The following is an 18,774-nucleotide window of genomic DNA, read 5'->3' as shown; positions in this document are numbered from 1 at the left end:
CTGTTTTTGTGTCACTCTGTATTTGACCAACCATGTAGAATCAGACAAACGAGGAAGAAACGCTGGCTGGTTACAGTCGCAGCCTCACACAGATGATTAGGTTCATTAAAAAGCCTTCCAAGTCACATTTGAAGACATTCTTCCCAGCATGTTATTCTAGTACAGGTAAAAACAACATAAAACCAGTGTTTTACCCAGAAACAATAAAAAAATACTGCCCCCAAGTGGAATATTTCAGATTGTACCATTCAAACCGTGTGGTTGCGGACACGACAGTTCAAAACCATTAAAGTTTTTAAAGCTTTAACAGAGTAAAATCACTTAAATTATAAAATGCAGTGGTTTGTTGCCGAGTAAAAGAGAAGCTCATCGTCACAGCAAGTCACTTGTGTCTCAGTGATTTTGTTGGTATCTGTGACTTTGAACAGCTGTTTGCTTTGGTGAATACTAGTTTATGTTGCCTGTGGTCCAGATGGGGCTTGGTGGTCTCACCGCTGCCATCTGGTGGACAGAAAACACCCACCCGTAAAATCAAGTTAGCCAAGGATTTTAAATGATCAATACTTCAGGGAAGCACAGACGGAATGAGACACTGCTTCAGCAGCTCTCAGATCAGCTCCTCCCTCTCACTGACGAGTGAAAACATCACATGGAAACGTTCTGTTTTTCTTGGGAAAACAGGAGTGGAGACTTCCATGAACAAACCTCTCAAGCATTTACTCAGTGACGACTCTGACAGCTGCAGAAGCTGATGATCAGTAGTAGAACATTTTTTTATTTAATGTGTAATAAACCAAACGTGTTTGAAAGAATAAGACAAAGCCCTTATTAAAACACATTCAGCGCTGTCTCATGTTAAGTTTTCATGTTTGTGCAAAGCTTAAACCACATCTGGAAGAGACCACATTTCATACACACGATTCCTTTTTGCTCAGAACGGCAGCTGCTGGCGCTGGACCTTTTGGCACATAAGCAGCAGAGAGACGCGGTGAGGTCACAGCGTTTCCTCAGCATCGGTCGCAGCCTCACGGCGTTTCCTCAGCATCGGTCAGCGGAGCATACACGTACGCAGCGTCGTCCTCCTCGTAGATGATGGCGACGGTCTCACCGGCATCAGACACAGCTGCACTCGTCTGAACATAGGCCTTAGAAGAAGAAACAGAAACACCTGCTTTAATGAGGTTTAATCCCCAGGACGGGACCAACTCCTCAACCTCCAGCCGTCAGGGCTGAAACATCCTCCACCGCTTGTTGCATTAGATCAAACCCAGAGAAGCTCTGCGTAAATACCCTCTCCAGCAGCTGCAGCCGCTCCTCATTCAGCAGGTTGCTTTGTCTCAGCTGGCTGACCGTGTTCTCCAGGCCGAGCAGCTTCTCCAGGTGGCGGCGGTGGCGCTGCTGCAGCACTTTGACCTTTTTCTGCAGCTCCGTCACGATCGCCTCCAGCTGCTCTTTGCTCAGACTGTTCTTGTGGTAGCTGCACGTGTGAAATATGACAAAGACATCAGCACCAGAGAATCTAAATGTCCACTAGACCGATCAGACAGAAGCAAACGAGTGCTCACCAGTGTTCCTCCAGCTGGTGATCCTGCCGCTCCAGGCTTACTTCCTCTTCTGATGCACCATCATTGAGCTCCTCCCCATCTGTGTCCAGCCTTTCCACAGCCAGGACCAGGGACGCAGGAGAGACGGGCATGTGTTTGGACACGATGGGCAGAGTGGACGTGATGGGCTTGGAGCTCAGCGCAGACGACATCACCGTGTCCGGGGAGAAGTTGAAGCGAGCGCTGCTCTCACTGGGAAGGACGTTGGGTATGGTCTCAAAGTAGGCGATGACTTGGGTTTCCTGCCCGTCGCCGTTGGACAGCTCATCTGTGGCAACGGTAACGAGAGAGGCCACGGCGTCGCCTGCCTGCTCCAGGGCCGAGTGGTCGACGAGCAGCCCGCGGCCCTGAGCCAAAATGGCGGCAGTGATGCCGTCTACCAGCGGATCCTGGCCTTCAGACACCAGCACCACCTCAGCGCTGTCCCCGCCGCTCCCGTCGTGCAGCGTCTGGATCAGAGTTAACGGGACCGTCGGACCCATTCTGACCCCATCCGCCGACGCCGGCTGCTCCAGGTCTGAGTGGTCGCGCTCCGTCGGCCTCGTCTGGACCAGGCTGGGGTCCGCCTGCTGCGGCGCGTCCACCGTGATCTCGTACAGCTGCAGCGCGTGGAGAAAACCCTCCGCTTCCACGGCGTCGGACGCTGCCGCGTCACCGCCCCCCGTTCCGCTCTGACTGCAGTCAACGCGGAGCCGCTTGGGCTTCTCTCGCTGATCCACCGCTTTCCGTTTCTGCAAAGACTGTAAAAGCTGTGCTTGATTATGGAGAGCAAAATGGCAGCGTTTGAAGCTTTGACTCGGATGACTGAACATGTATTAAATTGCAAACATCCCTCTCATCATCAGTTTCATCTAAGGTTGACTGCAAACTAGGAGATAATGAATTCAGTCAATACATGGATGTTTTTGCTCTTCTGCAAAGTAAACACTTTTCTGGTTGTTTTTCTAACAAAATTAAACTATTACTAGTCGTTCAGCATGAAGTGCCACATGTTCCTGAGACAAGTCATGGTCAGTAACAGTAAACTCTGACTCCGATCACCGCTACCATTATTGAACGCTCTGTTTTACCTCAGCCGCCTGGAAAACCGTGGGCACAGCGTCGCTCTCGAGGTAACGTATCCCCCATCGCACCTTGAAGCACGAAGGTGCAAAATGTTCGTGGCAAATATACTGATGCCGAGAGGGGGTCCAGTTCTCACGGCCCATGTTTTGCAGCCAGTGCTGAAGCCGGAGCGGATCCTGAAGAGGAAACCTGGAATAAAAACACGTCAGCCACCTTCCATTTGAAGAAGTTGAAATGATGAAATGACAAAGAGCTGCTTCAGGTTTCTGACTGACTCTGTTCACAGATCACCTTACACTGCACGCAGTTACAGTTCCCAGATTAGATCATTGTTGGCAGCGCAAGGAAAAGTTTAAGATGCAACTTGTGAACAAGGATCCTACTACATTGAAGGGTCGCTGGGTCGTCGTAGCAGACGTTTCCCCGCGCGCATCAGCGCCAGGATTAAGATGACATCATCACTAAAGTCCGTCCGGCTTCCTGTTATTAATCTAAACCTTTACTCAAAGTGCAGGCTTTCTAAACGTTTTCGTTAAATATATCAGTTAAATTAAATATGCCGAACTGAAAACGAGGATCTGTTTCAAAGGTCGAAAGTAGACGACACAGACTTGATAATTAAAAAACATCGTGACAATGCACATTAAAAATGCGTGTCCAGATGTGAAGCCCCAGGTTTCTGGCTACTCACGGCCGAACACAACGTCTTACTTGTAGAAGCTTTTCCTGTCGCCGCCGCTGCCGGAGTCGTTCTTACAGTTTGGCACCGAGCAGTACTTTGGCATCTCAGCGGGCTGCGCCTTCGTGTCCAGCTGGGTTTACAACAAGGTGAAACGCGTGCTGTGTTGTCAAGTCGCGGCGCATAGTTGACGAATGACGATCAGCTGTTTAAACGTCAAGTGACGTCATATGCGCGCGACACGGCTTGTTTTTGTAACAGCGCCTTTTGCGAACCGCAGCACATTTAGGTAATAAATAAATAAATAGAAATGCTACTTATCTTCACGGGCTGCTACTAAGTAAAGTACACTTTTCAATAATCTTCCCAAATTTGGTTTCCATTCAGTCGATAATCCGCCATATTTGTTTACATTCAATAAAAATGACAACGCAATAATTCAGTCAAGTGAATTAAGAATTAAAACGACAACGACGCCATTTAACACCATCTTAACGGACAAAATTAACCAGCTTGTTTCTAAAATCACTTGGCTTATTTTTTTATTCAATAATCTTCTCCAAACATTACACAGAATCTTTAAATGATACAGTATATATATATACATACACATACGTGTATTTCTTTATCTAAAAAGTTGAGGGCCGTTGGACAATGCAGCTGTGCGTTTCAAGACAGGATTACGTTTTGGACGTTTGTGTACTGAAGAAATCCATATACGGGGATACGAGTCAGCAGTTATCGAGTGGCACCAGTGTTTGCCTTACACCAAAGCTAGTGGACTGTGCAGGAGCTGCTGGGCGAGTGGCACAATGACGGTCAAGGATGAAAACATGGAGCAGCAGAAACTTCCTCAACAGGAAGCAGTGGAAAAGGAAAGGTCACCAGCTACATGACTGAACCAGCTAAATACACCACTAATGGCAAACAGCACCTTTAAGAGTGTACCCAGAGACAACCCATCTCTTTTTTAGACTGGGGTACATGTAGTTTAATCTAGATCTGCTGTGAACTAAATGAGTGAACGGACACACTGTAGGATGACTGGAGAAACACTGATAGACGTGATGCTCCTCAACCAGTTTACAATGCTCTAAGCTGTGTACACTGGCCAACGGTACAATTCTGAGTTTTAGATAAAAACTGAACAATCATTTTAATGACAGATCTTTGGTACAAACCAGGTATTTGATCCAATATGCTGAAGACATCAACTATTTGAAAACCGAACAGCTCCAAGGAGACTCATCTGAACCTGCCAGGGTTTACTTCTTTACTCAGGCTTTGAGCATGTGAGCTGGCAAATGGACAATGGGAATGAGAATTTTCCAGTTGTAACCAATAACGTCAAAAAATGCAACTAGATGTGGACTGGTCTAGGGGACCTTTTCCCATTTGAACTACGACACCTGTTTCTGCACACCACTAGGAAAGTTTGTCGGAGAGAGGGATCCCTTAGGCTATGCATGGATGACAGCATGTCCAAGCACTGGAGGGAGTGTGGTGACTGGGATGGTTCAGGTCAGATGGGAGGTCGTCGATGTCATAGACACAATACAGTTTCCTCTACATCATCCCCAACTGCATTAGCGTGTTGGCATACGCCATGGGCTTGACATTCGGATGAGGCTGTGAAGGAGAATGAGAGAGAAATAAGCATGAGATCACCTTTAAGAGCTTCGTTGGCTTTGCTGCACAGACACAATTAACCAATTAGGCTGCATTTGAGACAAACAAGACCAAGCAAATGTGATATAAACGCATGTTAGAGGCCTGTACAGTTATTAGCAAATGACAATGTAAATCGCTCCACTGTCAGTAAAATGCACATTAAAATTTTTTACTGTTTATTTCATTTTAAGAGATTCAAACCCAGTAAGAAAATCTTCATAATATTCATAAGAGACACTAAAATGATAACTGTTAAAAGTCAGTTCCCAAATTTCACACAAGGTACTGGTTAATGGATGCATCAGCACAAGTTCTTCACCTGTTTAGTACCAACCTCTGCACAACAATGAAGGTCAACAGCACCAAAAAATAACTGCATCAGAACCAAGATTTGCAGATTTTAGAACTTTCTAAGTATAATATATAAATGCACAGCTTGAGTCAGTTCCTTAATTCATAGTTAATCCTTAACTAATTAGGAAATATTAATAAACGTTTAATCACAAAAACAATCTTTGTTCAAAAACACTGAACCATTCAAAGAACATATTAAGTGACAACTAAGTTACGTTATTTATAAATTCAATAACAATGACTTTTAAGGGTCACTTTTTATTATGGCTTTTTATTATTAACCAATAACAAGCAAAGCTGCACAACCAGCTGGTTGACTGGACAAACAACGTCCTCTATTTACTGTGAAGCAGAAAATAACAACTACTGTTACTGGCTAAAGCAAGATCCCATCCCATTGCTCACCTGCCAACCTGTTCTGTGCATAGAAGGTAAAACCTTACTATCAAACACACTCAGCAAAACGTGTACAGTCATGTCCACACTAACAAGCTGCTCCACAGAGTTTACTGGGTTGAGGAGAGGCAGCAAACACAGTTTCAAATACAATGATAGAATTGACAACACTCACCACAGCAGTGAACTGGTGAAATTCTGGTTTGAGGTCTGATCCCCTGAGGTGGATATACGCTCCTTTGTTTCCCATCTGATCACTGATGGAAGACAAACACACAGTTTAGAGCTGGTTCCATAACTCTAGCCGGCTCCTCGTTCATACTCTGGCTCTGAGTACGTACCAGTAGTTGGGTGCTGAGAACACGGTGATGCACTTCCCTGAGTGAGTGACCTCGTAGCCCTCAGCTTTGACCTCATGACTACGCACGATGTACTCTAGCTTGTTCTGCTCCAGGAAGCGTTCTGTGACATCTGGCCCAAACTGACAACTCACACCTCGCTTGCTGATTGACCGGCCGTTCTGCAAGACAGTGAGGAGGAGTGAAACTAATTCTTACGGACACTCATCAAAAACAGAGTGTTGGTAACTAACCTGAGGCTGTGGATCTGACCAGAGGAGGTCGCACATGGGACCTGGTGGAGACATAAGACAGTTCTAGAGAGAGTTTCTCTGATCCTGTTTGATACTCATGGTGCATCTGGAGTTGGAACCCACCTGAATCTGGAGGCTGTCTGTTCCGATCGATCTTCCTGAGGTCGTCCAACGTAACACCGTCTTCACTGAACAGTCCCCCGTGCATGATCTGAGAGAAATAATCTTTTTAGAATTGTGTGTGCAATTAACACAGTACAATTGTTAGTAACATTCAAAAGTTATGGCAGTTCGTCTAATATCCAAAAAAGGAAAAATGTATTCATATGTACTAATGTAGAAAGATTTTGTGAATCTAATGTATCTATTGTATGCAGAACAGGCAAAAATAAGACAACATTCTTTTTGAAACTAAACCTGTTTTCCTAGAAGTGATTTAACTCCCTTATATAATATCATCAATATCATTATATCAATATCCTTATAAAAAAATCACTAATGTAACTAGCTGCAGACTTTTAGTATCTGTAAAGACGTAACCTGGATCACTGTTCTCCATTGTGGTCCAACTTCTATATGTCAAACTAACCGCGTTACGGCTCAGACTCTAACTAAAGGATAAAGCAAAGGCAACAAGAGCAGAGCTGAAAGCATCAACGTGATCATGATCACTCTAAATAAAGTTATTTCGCCTGACATTTAGCTGATTGATGGGATGAGGACATAGCTCACCAGAACTTTGTTGTTGATACACTGAGCAAGAGGAAGCCACTGGAAGACCTCGCTGAACAGCTGGAACATCTGGGCTGTGTATTTGGCTTTGACCTCCCCTTCAAACCCATACATCTGGTTCATATTGTCTGTTTCATGGTTACCTGCAGGCATAATATTCAGCATTACACCCGGTTTAACGCAGGAGTCATACTGTAACTGTAAGACACTCGCATGGACTGGATGTGACTGGTTAGGACCATGTTATTCCACACATCAGAGGAGCCAACACATGCATTTGGACAAAGTAAGCCTCTCACCCCTGAGCAAGTGGAAATAGTCAGGGTAAAGCAGCTTGAAGCCAAAGAGGGTAAGGATGACCTCAAGAGAGAAAGAACCACGATCCACAAAGTCACCGTTGAACAGCTAGTTCTGTGGTTAAGTTCTGGGTGTGACACGTTTGCTGTTGATGTTGTTTTAAACTGCATTCAAGTTTAAAGACAAAAGGATACATAAGGGTTGGTCTCTGAGGGTAAGCCGTTCAACTTGAAGATGTTGAGAAGATCGTAGTACTGCCCATGGGTGTCACCACAAATAGTTATTTTTTCTGTCTGTACCAAAGAAAAACATATTTAACCCCACCTGCTGTACAACACAGGCTTATCATTGTGTAATTATCATCTCATAATAAAAGTGCTTGTTTCACTGCTAACTTTGTGTTATCCAAGTTCTCACCTCTTTTAATGAGATTTCAACAAGACTTGGTAGTTTTACTAGAACGTCCTTAACTTGCACCAAAATCTGAAAGAAAACAAAGAGGCTTACTTGAAGGTACACTGTGTTATTGAGTCTTAGTGGTCATGAGTAAACACGTTTTACCTGATAAGCACACTTTCTGTGCAGTTTCTTCTGATCTTTGAACCAATCCATCATCTCTTCCATGAATTTCAACGTGACTTTTCCATCTTCGAGTTTGGGTCCTACATAGTCATCCTCAATCGCTGCAATTTAAGATCATCTTAATCTCAGAACAATGATCAAGTCTCTCAAATTGCAGAACTAAGGTTATGTACAGTATATACACTTCAGAAATTAATGGACATTTATAAGCAGGAACAGTGGAAACTTACTCATGTTTTCAATGTCCAGAGAATCAACAACAGACTTTTTTGTCTCGTCACTAGCGATGGCTCTCTCAAAAGCCTTCTGTTTCACAATCTTATTACATTCCTGGTACTTCATCCTTGCATCCTTGTCATTTGGCCGAACCTTTACTACCTATCATCAGAAGTGGAGCATAGGCACAAGGGTTAAAGGAGGAAATAATTCAAAATGAAATAACAAATTAAAAAAACCAATAAGGCAAATGGACAAATGCTTGTCATCAATATTATTTCTAAATTATACTGTAATGAGTATGAGCACTATAAAGGGACACATATATACTCTGTCCAATATACACAACAATGAAGAACATTCAATTTTATATCGCCCTATATCTATTTATGGATTTATTACATATAGAGCCATGACAATCTATTTCCAACATAGTGTCATAAGGATTAAATCTAATTTTCAGTGTTGTCTTTGACTGAGCGATACATTACACACAGAACAACAGACACCATATTAGCTGTAGTACGAGTGCCTTTCAGGTGGATGTAATCGGCATCATGACTGGATTTTAGGATAATCCCTGTTTTAGAGTTTTAAAGCGACACAAAGATCCTAATTCGTGGTGACATTTCAACAGAAGGACATGAGCTTTCCCCTTAACAAGCATTTAGCCGTTCTGTGCACATTGCTCTTGTCCTGTATGTTTTCAGTTCAGACTGCGTGGCTGAGCTCAGCGAATGAACATTGCTTACCGTTTCATAGTCCTTAAGTGCAGCCTTAAACTTGCCCAGTGCCATGTTGGAAGTGGCACGGCGATAATAGCCCTTAATGTAGTTTTTGTCTACCTCCAGGGCCTTCGTGGCATCCGCAAGGGCATAGCCGTAGCATTCTGTGCGTAGATATGCAAGGCTCCGGTTGCTGTAGTAGATGGCGTTGGATGGATTGAGCTCCAAGGCCTCTGAGTAGTACTTAATGGCATTTTCATAGTCTTTCTCTGAAAAGAAATGTACTCAGTCATCACAGGTTCTATAGCATATTCAAACACGCTGCAGGCAATACACGTTTTACTTCTACAGCTGACATGCTTGAGCTTGTCATTTGAACTTACTTAACTTATTTATTAGTCAGTCAATAAGACAAGAATGTTTTTTGCAAATAGCAAACTTCAGTCATAGCTTCCACATTTTACTGAATTTATTAAACAAATGTTAGTTTACATCATCATACTGAAATTTGGGTTTTTCTGGGTTTGGGTCTGAATGATTTAATTTCTTTGAAAGGCTTTCTGGGCAGCTGCATGGGTCTCCAACGTGGCCTCTAATAAATATGAAAACGAAAAACGTGCATCTCAGACAAATGGCTCGTGTCTCTGTTGCATCTGCTCTGACTCATCGCGGTGTCAACACTGGTGGCCGATAATGGGCCTTCAGAAAACCGCAGCGAACACAGAGCACATGTCAGAGCGCTGCTCTACAACAGAGCGGTAGTAAAATAACATCCGGCCAACGCAGGGGTCAGAGGGGCAGCGAAGTCACAGCACTGCACTCCTGATGTCGATGCCAATCAAATAGTTGCTAGGACCAAGTCTGGCTGATTAAAACAGAAAAACTTCGCAAAAACTGCACCATAGAAAGGCTGAACCACTAAACTTAACTGGACCTGCGCTGCCGTCCAGCAGCTCACATGCGCCCACTGGCTGCCAGAAATTTCTAGTTGTGTCTGGAACCCGCGTAACTACACGACAGCTTGATGATACGAGTAAATGGCAGCGAACACGCGATTGCTGCGCACAATAACGGCCCCGCGCGAGTAACATCACGACATGCTCAAATCTGACTAAATGAGCGGGGAACAACACATGGCACGCGCGACGGCATGAGTTCTCTGTGTACCTGCTGCTAGCTAGCTAGCATTAGCGACACCGGCTACTTCAATTCAATGCAGCGCAATCCAAATGAATGGGGGCTAACAGTTAGCATGCTGCCCGAGCTACGCTAGCTTAGCTTCACACCAGCTACCGGCTCCGGGCGGGCCGCTTTGCGACACAATCATTATCTACCGCAGTTAGTGGTCACATATTTATCTGTTATAAAATGTTCACTCAAGCAAATCACTTGACAGGTCTGCCACCTTACCTTTGAAGTACGTATTCGCCTTCTCCTTGAGTAGCTCTGCATCATTACCTCCCTCCGCCATCTTCTTCTCACTGCCGTTTTCTGATTCGTACGCCATTGAAGCAACTGTCGTAAAGGTCGTAAAGTTTGTTTTTTTTGTTTGTTTGGAGCAAGTTTTTAATAACCATCACATATAAAAATGTAAATACAGAGCGAACGTTATCTAAATACGTCTCAGCTAATCAAAATACATTTTTAAAATTAGAAAACGATATAATATTATAACATAATTACAGAACATGTAAACCCTTCTAATGATTTTTTAGAAGTTACAATAAAAATCAGCATACTTTTAATAAGAGGATTTAGTTTATTTTTATTTCTTTTTATTTTTTTTATTATTAATTAATAATTATTATTTTTCTTCTTACCATTACCAGTCTTTTACTTTATCTATGTATAAATAAGATGCTGACAATGTAATTTGAAATCATATAGAAGAACATGTCTTAAGTTCTCTTTGCTTTTAGTTATTAACCAGCAGGAGTCAGTATAGACTTTCACTAGACCAGCTATGACACTGGGCAGCTGCAGCATATTGTGTTTGTCTGAAACTACACATTCTAATGGTGAGAACTATGTGAGGTTAACCAGAAAATACTTCAATGGTGAGTAATGTGAATCGTTATCCAGAGATTAGGTAAGTGGCACATGTTGAAGCCAAAGTGCTCAAGCTCTCTGAAATAATGACTTTTATAAATAAACTACATAAAATGTTGCCTTTAAAACAAAAGCCTCAGTCAAGATTCCTTTTGGTCATGTTCCAGATGCCACAAGCCTTCAGGACAGTGAAGTGTCGGTCTCAGGCAACCGCAAATATGGCATGGAGGGGACAAATACAGCACAGGTGCACACGTCCACAACCTTACTCACTCACATATGGCATGTGACGCACCCTGGCTTGGCCCAACTGTTTTGTGCAACCATCACGCAATGTTAAGCAGAACCACATCAGAGCTGAAGCACCTTCTGTCCAGAAAGGAAAAGTCAACACTTTAAGGTTCAGGTTGGTGGTTCAGCATTTAAATGGCTTCGGTCAGAAGTTCAAAGAAAGATGCGTCAAGAGACGCGTGTGACACAGAGGATACGACCCAGTCCAGTCGGCCGCTCTGACTCACAAGTGAAGAGTCAGAGGGCAAACCGGTGGGTGAGTCACTGTGACCCCTGTCAGCGCTCACTATCCCCCAAGTGTGAGTTCACTTTCTCTGGCGAGGCTCCGTGACTCGCTCTGCCTCTCCCTGCCTCTGACACAGCGCGTCTAGCTGCTGGTTCTGCCGGTGGCGCTCGAGGGAAGGAAAATACAGCACAACGAGGCCGACAACGAGGCCGACAGCGAAGCTGACGTTTCAGCCTCAGCCCCACATGAGAGTAAACGCAGACAGCGAGTGGGAGAGACGGCGTGGGTGGGAGCGAGGCAGAGCAGCGCTGGGTGCCGGTGCGGTGGAGGAGGGAAACTGCCGCCCTCATGGGTGTAAGATGCATGAGTGTTGGCTTTGGAGGGGTCCCGACAAGGTTAAAACAAACACAAACGGAGGAGCGTACAGATATACGAGCAAGCGGGGAGAGAGAGGGATGGAGCTCAGGGTAATGTGAGTGACATTCCAGAGCCGCGGGCAGTGAATGATGAGGCCTCAGCGCGAGTGGAGTATACGTTACATAGGCCTGATCCAGACCTTCCTACTATTTATTGCATAGAGAGTGTTTCCTACTGCCCCTTTTACTCTTACACTCCACCCCGTGCTTTGTAGAAGCCTCGTTTCTCCCCTCTGCTCCACTCTGTGCAAATAATTTACTAATGAGAGCTGGCCTCCAGGGGGTCTGTGGGGGGCCACACTTATCTGAACCATATGTTTTTCTAGCAGGCAGGGCAAAGACAACGGAGTGAAAAAAACCACCCTCCTATTATGACAATCTTCATCTTTCCCCATCTCGTGCTTGTTTTTAAGTTTTGGGAGATTGCTCACAGTAAATGGCAGCATCCGTACAGTCATCAACCGAATTAGCATCACAAAATGACCCATCTCACCTTCATTAAAGTCATTTGCGCTTCGGGGGAGTGAGAATTTGGAAACTTCACGTAACTGGAAAAAGAAACATGATGCATACCTGCCTGAGACGTCTGCTGCTACTTTACCTTTCCACAGTAAAACCCTGTTCAGTCTCCTGCTGTGTTTTTTGGACCCGAGGCCTGTGGTGCAGAGAGGAGCACAGAAAACAAACACGAGTATGATTTGTTAACTTTCTCCAACAGAGAATTCAGCCAAAGTGCACCCACTCTTTGGCAAAATGGATTCATAAGAAACTCAATACAAATGTTTGGTTGTTTCTCCAAACTATTCTGTAAAAGTTCCATTCAAAAAGAGCTAATAAAACATTATTTCCAGTTAAAAGACAGTGACAAGATGTAGCTACTGTTGGTATTTATCCATAGTTGGGTAAAACTAAAAACTTTGTTCAGGGTTTATTTCTGAAGACACATAAAACCAGAAAACACTTGCCTCAAACTAAATGATTGTTTTTTCATTCATACACATAAAAGCTTGTTTTGGACCTCATTTGGATTGGGTTTAATTGCCTCCTCCAGGCCTTATCCCCAACATTACTTCTGGTTTGCCGTCATATTTGCTGCTGCTACTGGCAACAGGCGTGTGACTCGTTTTCACTTTTTGGAGTTTAACAGGGTAGCGTTGGATTCGAGTTGCGTCAGCTACTGAAACCACAGCTCCGCCGCTCCATGTGAGCCCACGCACAGCTCCAATGGAAATGTCAGCGAGACCACGGGAGGTTCTTTTGTAATGGCACAGACCCGGCAGAACCCCTCTGGCAAATTAACACCAGGGCTTAGACTGAAAAGTAATGAAAACTACAAACCACAGAGGTGAATAGAAGAAAAATGAGTTTGTTTGCATTATAATAATAACCCTTGTGGTTTTTATTGTGTCTGTGTGAATATTCGGTTAATATTCATCCACACACACTTACACACACCTCTCTCATCCACATCATTTCATCATCTATATTCTTTCTGCATGTGTCTTCCTTTTTGTCTCGTTATCTCTTTTTTAGCAGCGCGAGCGTTTGATGTGTGCTGGGCACGAGAACAAGGGATCGAGACACACACCCCAAACAGGAAATGAGAAACTCAAGCAAACAGGCCGCTGTTTGTGTGCCTTGGAGGGAACGACAGAACGTTTCAGGCAGGAATGTGTGAGATAGAGCAGGGCAGACGGCGCGGGACGCAGAGAAGACTCCAAATTAACAGGCTGTGAGTGTTGGAGGGCAAAAGGTGGCTAGATGTTGTGTAGACGTGCACGGGAAGAAAGTGGAAGAACACCCAGTGTGTATTTATAGGCAGCGACCACCCCGGACTCAGGTCCACATCGCTCCATGACATCAGGCCTACGGAGGCAGCGTTGGTGTCAACGTCCACACTCCAGGGCTCTTCTGGACCTCACTTCCAGTTCAGCCACGGCTGTCGGCCCGTTTGGGGCCGTGTGAGAGGTGGCCCTGAGCTCATGAAGCGAGAATGGGGCCCGGCGTTATTTACCAAAGCGACGGCGGCACAAACAGCAGCGCTGCGACGGCTGCGGCGCTTTGATCCGCGTGTGGTCGCTGCCGTCACCCTCGTTAACGGCAGCGACGACATGTTGTGGCAGCTAGTTTATTTTACGTCGCAGGCCGAGCTCCTACTGTTTATGAGCAATGAGCAGCACACGGTCAAGCTTTCCCACAGAAAGGAACCCACATAATGAGTGAGTCAGGGCGTCTGGGTGCACACGCTCTGACCACTCCATGACGATGGGACTTAAAAGGGAAAAGGCTGTGAGAACACCCACCAGCCGGTCCCGCGGGGCCGGACTGTCTGAAGCAGCGTGAATAAGTGAGATGTGATGTGGTGAGACAGTGTGAGCAAACACGGCGAGCAGAGCAGAGTCCAAGTATTCAAATATCTGCTCCGCGTCCCAACCACTGGCTAATAGTTTACACGCCAAGCGCACAGAGATGCTTTTTGTGTTTGTGACGGGACGCTAGAGGCTCTGCCACGTTAATACCAGCTGTGAAGCACAAACACAGACACACAAACCTCTGAAAATATCCCTTCACACATAGGCAGCCCATCCAGGATGTTGTGGGGGAGAGTTTCCTCTTCCTGTTGCTCTTACTGTTGGACTTTCCTGTCTGTCAGAATTAACTGCTGACAGACCTTTGGGTGCCTTCCAGACTCATCCCAGAGCCATTTTTTCATCTCTAGGGAGGCTCCGGGCTTCTTACTGTAAAGTATTAGTCCACATCCTGTACTCTTGGGTGGCCGGGCAGAGGAGGCAGCGTTGGACCGAGGTATTCTCTGGAGCAGATGGTGCCTTTGCACCTATTTGCTCCACAGAGACCAGTGGGTAAATGGAGACCACACTTAGCGTCAGGGTCACATGTGTTCATCAGGTGCTGGAATCAAAGCACAGGTTCTACATGGGCAGAGTTTAGCGCCCTCCTGTTTCATCCTCTAGAAATGAGTCCAGGTGTGACAGAATGTCAGAGAATCACAGGAGAAACTAAAGACCTCCACAGGCCGGAGGTCCTGAATTCATTCCAGCAGCGGCATTTCGTGTGGAGTCAGTTCAGCAGGTCGGACTTCAGCCCGACTGTGGTACTGATGTTGGAGAGAGAGGCTTCTGGCTTCTGTTATAGCTGCCAACAGTGTGTTGAGCACATTATGGTTCTATGTATGCGTGAGCGTGTCCGCTAGGGTTGTTGTCAAGTCTGATTTATTCTCAAAGTTGAGGGGGAGGTTTAGAGGAGAAACTATGAAAAACATGGAAAAGTCCAAGCAGTGGTGGTAGAAGTATTTAGATGTGATAATGCAGCGCTGACAGTAGAAGAGTCTAAACTTGGTGGGAAGTTGAACCCCCCCCCCCTCCGGACGGCCGAGGCAGACGGCCGCCCGGCCTGAGCCTCTGCTGGAGGCTCCTCTTCCTCTGTTGCCTCAGATCTGCTGCTTATGTGTGAGCCCACGTGTGCATCAATAAACCAAGTGTTTTAATGTGCTCTCAGCAGTTCTAATGTTTAATACCATTGCGTGACAGAGCGCGTTGAGAGGGAGGAGAAAGCATTGCATAAACCAGACACATAACTCCACCCGCCGCCTGCTCCCGAAGTGCCCCCATCCCAGGAAATGGGTGTAAAGGAGTGACTCAGCTGGCTTTGACCCCACACCCCCCACCCCACCCCACCCTGTAACTCTCCTGCCCTCTGCTTCCTTCAAAGCCGCTGTAATTAGAAAAGCAACTCGTTTGTTTTTCTTGCTCTGCCCCTCTCAATCTCTGCCTTTAAAAATGAGCGCATCCCAAGTTCGCTGGTGACTCATGCCCCCCCCCACACACACACACACACACACACACAAACATACACCCCTTTGTAATTCAATTGGCCTAGATTCCATCTCCAATAAAGAGATGTGCAAACAGCTGTGCCCCAGATGTGTGCCGTTCTCGTACCTGCTCAGGTGTGACCGACGGGCAGGATCCCCACAACGTGCTCAAACACACACTGACTTTAATGGTGTCATGCGGAAACGTTTACACGTTCATCGAGCCTGTGTTGCTCAAGGCTAACGCTCCAGCTCGCACACGCAGAGCTGTGCACCCATGCACACACACAAACACTCACACGCTGCTCTGGAGGATGGCGTGTCATAAACAGAGGGATCGGGAAGGAGGAATGTGTTGTTCATTGGGGAATTCAGAGTCAGGGGGAGATGAGGGAAGGGTGGGGGCCACGCTGACCTAACGTCCCCCGGAGGGGAGGCGATGGAGGAGCCGTCCTACCCCTCGTAGCCCATCAGCCCAAAGCCCCACTGGTCCCAGAGGCCGGTCCTCGGCTCTAATCTGGAACAGACACCACCCAGACACCCCAAACCCAAACCCAACACCTCCCTGTCCTCCTACTGGCTCCCGCAAGGCTCAGGTTACCATGGATGTGTTCACACATGAGAATATGATGGATCCTCCTGTTCCTCCATGTCAGCGTGGCACCAGTGTGATTTGTAACTTCAGTCACACCTCTGTTAACTGGAGGCGGCGACATCAGCCCCGCTTTACTGTAATACTCACCTTCTGACTTACAGCGTGATTTAAGGATTAGGTTTAGGGGTGAGGTTGGGGAGTTAGGAAACGAATCATGTCAGCGAGCGTCTGCGCAGAAATGTTTACATCAAACGGGGGAGGCAGTACTATGAGTAATAGAGTGTGATTGAGCTCAGGTTCACTCCCACTGATGAGGGTCAGCAGGGCTGGATGAGGGCTTCACTGATAACTCAAACCTGGCCCTATTTCCCAGCATGCCTCTGTCCTCAACTGGGTCCATCCCAGGCTACTCACTATGGAGTGTATGACATCATGTCATTATCTTTGTTGGACTTGTAGGCGTTGTTGAAAAGACATTGACTATAAATTGCAGTTTGATTCGGACGTATCTGCTTTACTGTAATAGAAAAACAAAAGCAGCAGTATAATGAGCGAATACAGGGCTGCCTTCCTGTACAAACCCACTGGTTGCTCCCCTAAACCCGTGGTTCTCTGGAACCTTCACGGCAGGGGGCCTTGCCAGGGTCAGGTCTCCAGCTCTCGTTGCATCACCGCTGAAGCGCCTCAGGGCTCTGTTGTTGGTCCTCTCCTCCATTTATATGAAGCTTTTGAGTTGTATCATCTGCTCACACAGCTTTTCCAAACTTTGCAATGCCAGTGACACACAGCTTTTCCAGCATTTTCCAATGAATTACTTCACTGCTTCAACTTGCATTGAAACCTAGAACTTAACTGGGAAACCTTATGACCGCATGTGTGCAGATTTCATAACGCCTGAATGATTGGGTTCTGCTACAGGCCAGTGGACAACTTGATTCTTCCTCCCTAAACTTGCCTTTCCAGGTCGTCTCATGACAGCCCTAAATATAACAGTTGAAAATGAAACGTCTCGCAACTTCCTATGAACATTTTAAAACTGGAACTGACACGAGTAAGTGAAACATTTCCCTTCAAGGCTCTTTGCTTCGATGCCTTCGTGCTGACCTAAGCCTCATTAAGCTTTCGGTTTCGCCAACTGCAGCCGCTGTTAGCAATAAAACTTAATCAACATTTCAAACATTGCAACCCGGAGCGACACTTAACAGGCGTTTGGCCTCTAAGAAGCACAGAACCTACAGAAAGGCTTTTCCAGAGTCATTGTTTGGGAAACGTCTGCCAGAGTTCGTGGACTTACAGATGCTAAAGTAATCGAGGCCGGCGAGGGGCCTTTTAATGGAGTTATGGAACTTAAACCACAATCCCCACCAATTTTCCTCCCCTCCCAACATCACCATCATCCACTGGGAACACGTTCCTCAGTCAGGATTGTGAGATTAAACTGCTATTCAGGGGCTGCATCTCCTCCGGGTGCAGATCCGTGTGTCTTCCCAGGGTCGGAGCCAGTCCTCTGTTTATTACCCAGGGAGATAGTGGCCGTGTTCATTCGTCTGTGTCCAGGGACAGAGACAGAAAGAGGAAATAGAGGGGTGGAGTCCACACATGTAATTGGTACCTTTCCTTTTATAGAAAACCTTTCTCTATTACCGAGGTCCAGAGAATGAGTCAGAGCACATGCTTCAGAACCACACGCAGACAATCCTGCCTGCTTTATCATACTTTCCCCCTTTGTAGTTTTCACTTTGAAGAGGGTTTGAGTTTCTCCTGCCTTTGATCCTGTGGGTTTACTACTGGTCATATCAAAGGAGCGAAGACACCACCTGGTCCACAACAAACCCCATTTTTATAGAGAAATAGAAGTTTCCACATTGTTCATTTAATCGCTCACCTCCAGTACATCTGTTGTGGGCCCCTATTGGTGCTGACTTGTTTAGTTCAGGTGGCAGCTCTGAATGGCCAGGAGGCTTCAAGGAGCTGCAGGCTCACATGAGAGGAAAGAGAAAATAAGCAAAGACGGAGCATGAGATACGGTGACTCACACTGTGATTACTATCTTGGTTTAAACTGCAGGTGTGAAGTGAGAGGGACAGTGGAGACGGGACAGGTGGAGAGGAGAAACCTGTCAGAGAACAGCGTGTGATGGAGCAACGGAGCTGGAAACTGTGTTCCTGTTTTTAAAGAACACCGATGCAGGAAAAACACGGCTTGTTTGTGTGTGTGTGTGTGTGTGTGTGTGTGTGTGTGTGTGTGTGTGTGTGTGTGTGTGTGTGTGTGTGTGTGTGTGTGTGTGTGTGTGTGTCTAGCACCTGGAGCAACAATGGCTTTGCACAGCTGTGTGTTTGTGTAGCGGAGCAGAGTAGCAGCAGGACACCGGGCCGTGTTATTAAGGTCACAGTCACATCAGTCTGAGTCCACAGGATTTACACCAGGATGATTCACGGCTCCAGCTTTAATG

The 18,774-nt window shown here is 46.0% G+C and overlaps 2 protein-coding genes across 4 annotated transcripts; both read right to left on the bottom strand.

Annotated features, from left to right (window-relative positions):
- Positions 1–749: 749 nt before the first annotated feature.
- Positions 750–3,548, bottom strand: LOC114867974 (THAP domain-containing protein 5-like). 3 transcript variants are annotated; one of them, XM_029171193.3, is made up of 5 exons: positions 3,381–3,548; positions 2,675–2,858; positions 1,566–2,353; positions 1,291–1,477; positions 750–1,145 (listed from the first exon to the last, which is right to left on the bottom strand). In XM_029171193.3, exons 1-5 carry the CDS (start codon positions 3,452–3,454, stop codon positions 1,026–1,028), a joined length of 1,353 nt encoding a protein of 450 aa, XP_029027026.1. In that variant the 5' UTR covers positions 3,455–3,548; the 3' UTR covers positions 750–1,025. The 3 variants fall into 3 exon arrangements, with proteins under 3 accessions (XP_029027026.1, XP_029027027.1, XP_029027028.1); XM_029171194.3 differs by having other exon boundaries at positions 1,566–2,344; XM_029171195.3 differs by having other exon boundaries at positions 1,566–2,335.
- Positions 3,549–3,873: 325 nt separating this feature from the next.
- Positions 3,874–10,472, bottom strand: ppp5c (protein phosphatase 5, catalytic subunit). The gene is made up of 13 exons (XM_029171192.3): positions 10,324–10,472; positions 8,941–9,182; positions 8,203–8,350; positions 7,952–8,073; positions 7,808–7,873; positions 7,585–7,683; positions 7,393–7,498; positions 7,094–7,236; positions 6,485–6,572; positions 6,362–6,402; positions 6,111–6,289; positions 5,945–6,026; positions 3,874–4,977 (listed from the first exon to the last, which is right to left on the bottom strand). The coding sequence occupies exons 1-13, from the start codon at positions 10,418–10,420 to the stop codon at positions 4,915–4,917; spliced, it is 1,476 nt and encodes a 491-aa protein (XP_029027025.1). The 5' UTR covers positions 10,421–10,472; the 3' UTR covers positions 3,874–4,914.
- Between the last annotated feature and the right edge of the window lie 8,302 nt (positions 10,473–18,774).

This window comes from Betta splendens, chromosome 13 (genome assembly GCF_900634795.4).
Source record: "Betta splendens chromosome 13, fBetSpl5.4, whole genome shotgun sequence".
NCBI lineage: Eukaryota > Metazoa > Chordata > Actinopteri > Anabantiformes > Osphronemidae > Betta > Betta splendens.
This window is presented reverse-complemented; position numbering and strand designations above follow the sequence as displayed.

Bases quoted from the DNA above. Each gene is read 5' to 3' on its own strand.
- LOC114867974 (XM_029171193.3), bottom strand. From the start codon at position 3,454: ATGCCAAAGTACTGCTCGGTGCCAAACTGTAAGAACGACTCCGGCAGC. The intron at 2,354-2,674 runs GTAAAACAGAGC...AATCAAGCACAG, and splicing joins CGGTTTTCCAGGCGGCTGAG to CTTTTACAGTCTTTGCAGAA. The intron at 1,478-1,565 runs GTGAGCACTCGT...TCACACGTGCAG, and splicing joins CACCAGCTGGAGGAACACTG to CTACCACAAGAACAGTCTGA.
- ppp5c (XM_029171192.3), bottom strand. From the start codon at position 10,420: ATGGCGTACGAATCAGAAAACGGCAGTGAGAAGAAGATGGCGGAGGGA. The intron at 8,351-8,940 runs GTAAGCAATGTT...TTCTGATGATAG, and splicing joins CACTTAAGGACTATGAAACG to GTAGTAAAGGTTCGGCCAAA. The intron at 6,290-6,361 runs GTTAGTTACCAA...ACTGTCTTGCAG, and splicing joins GGTCAGATCCACAGCCTCAG to AACGGCCGGTCAATCAGCAA.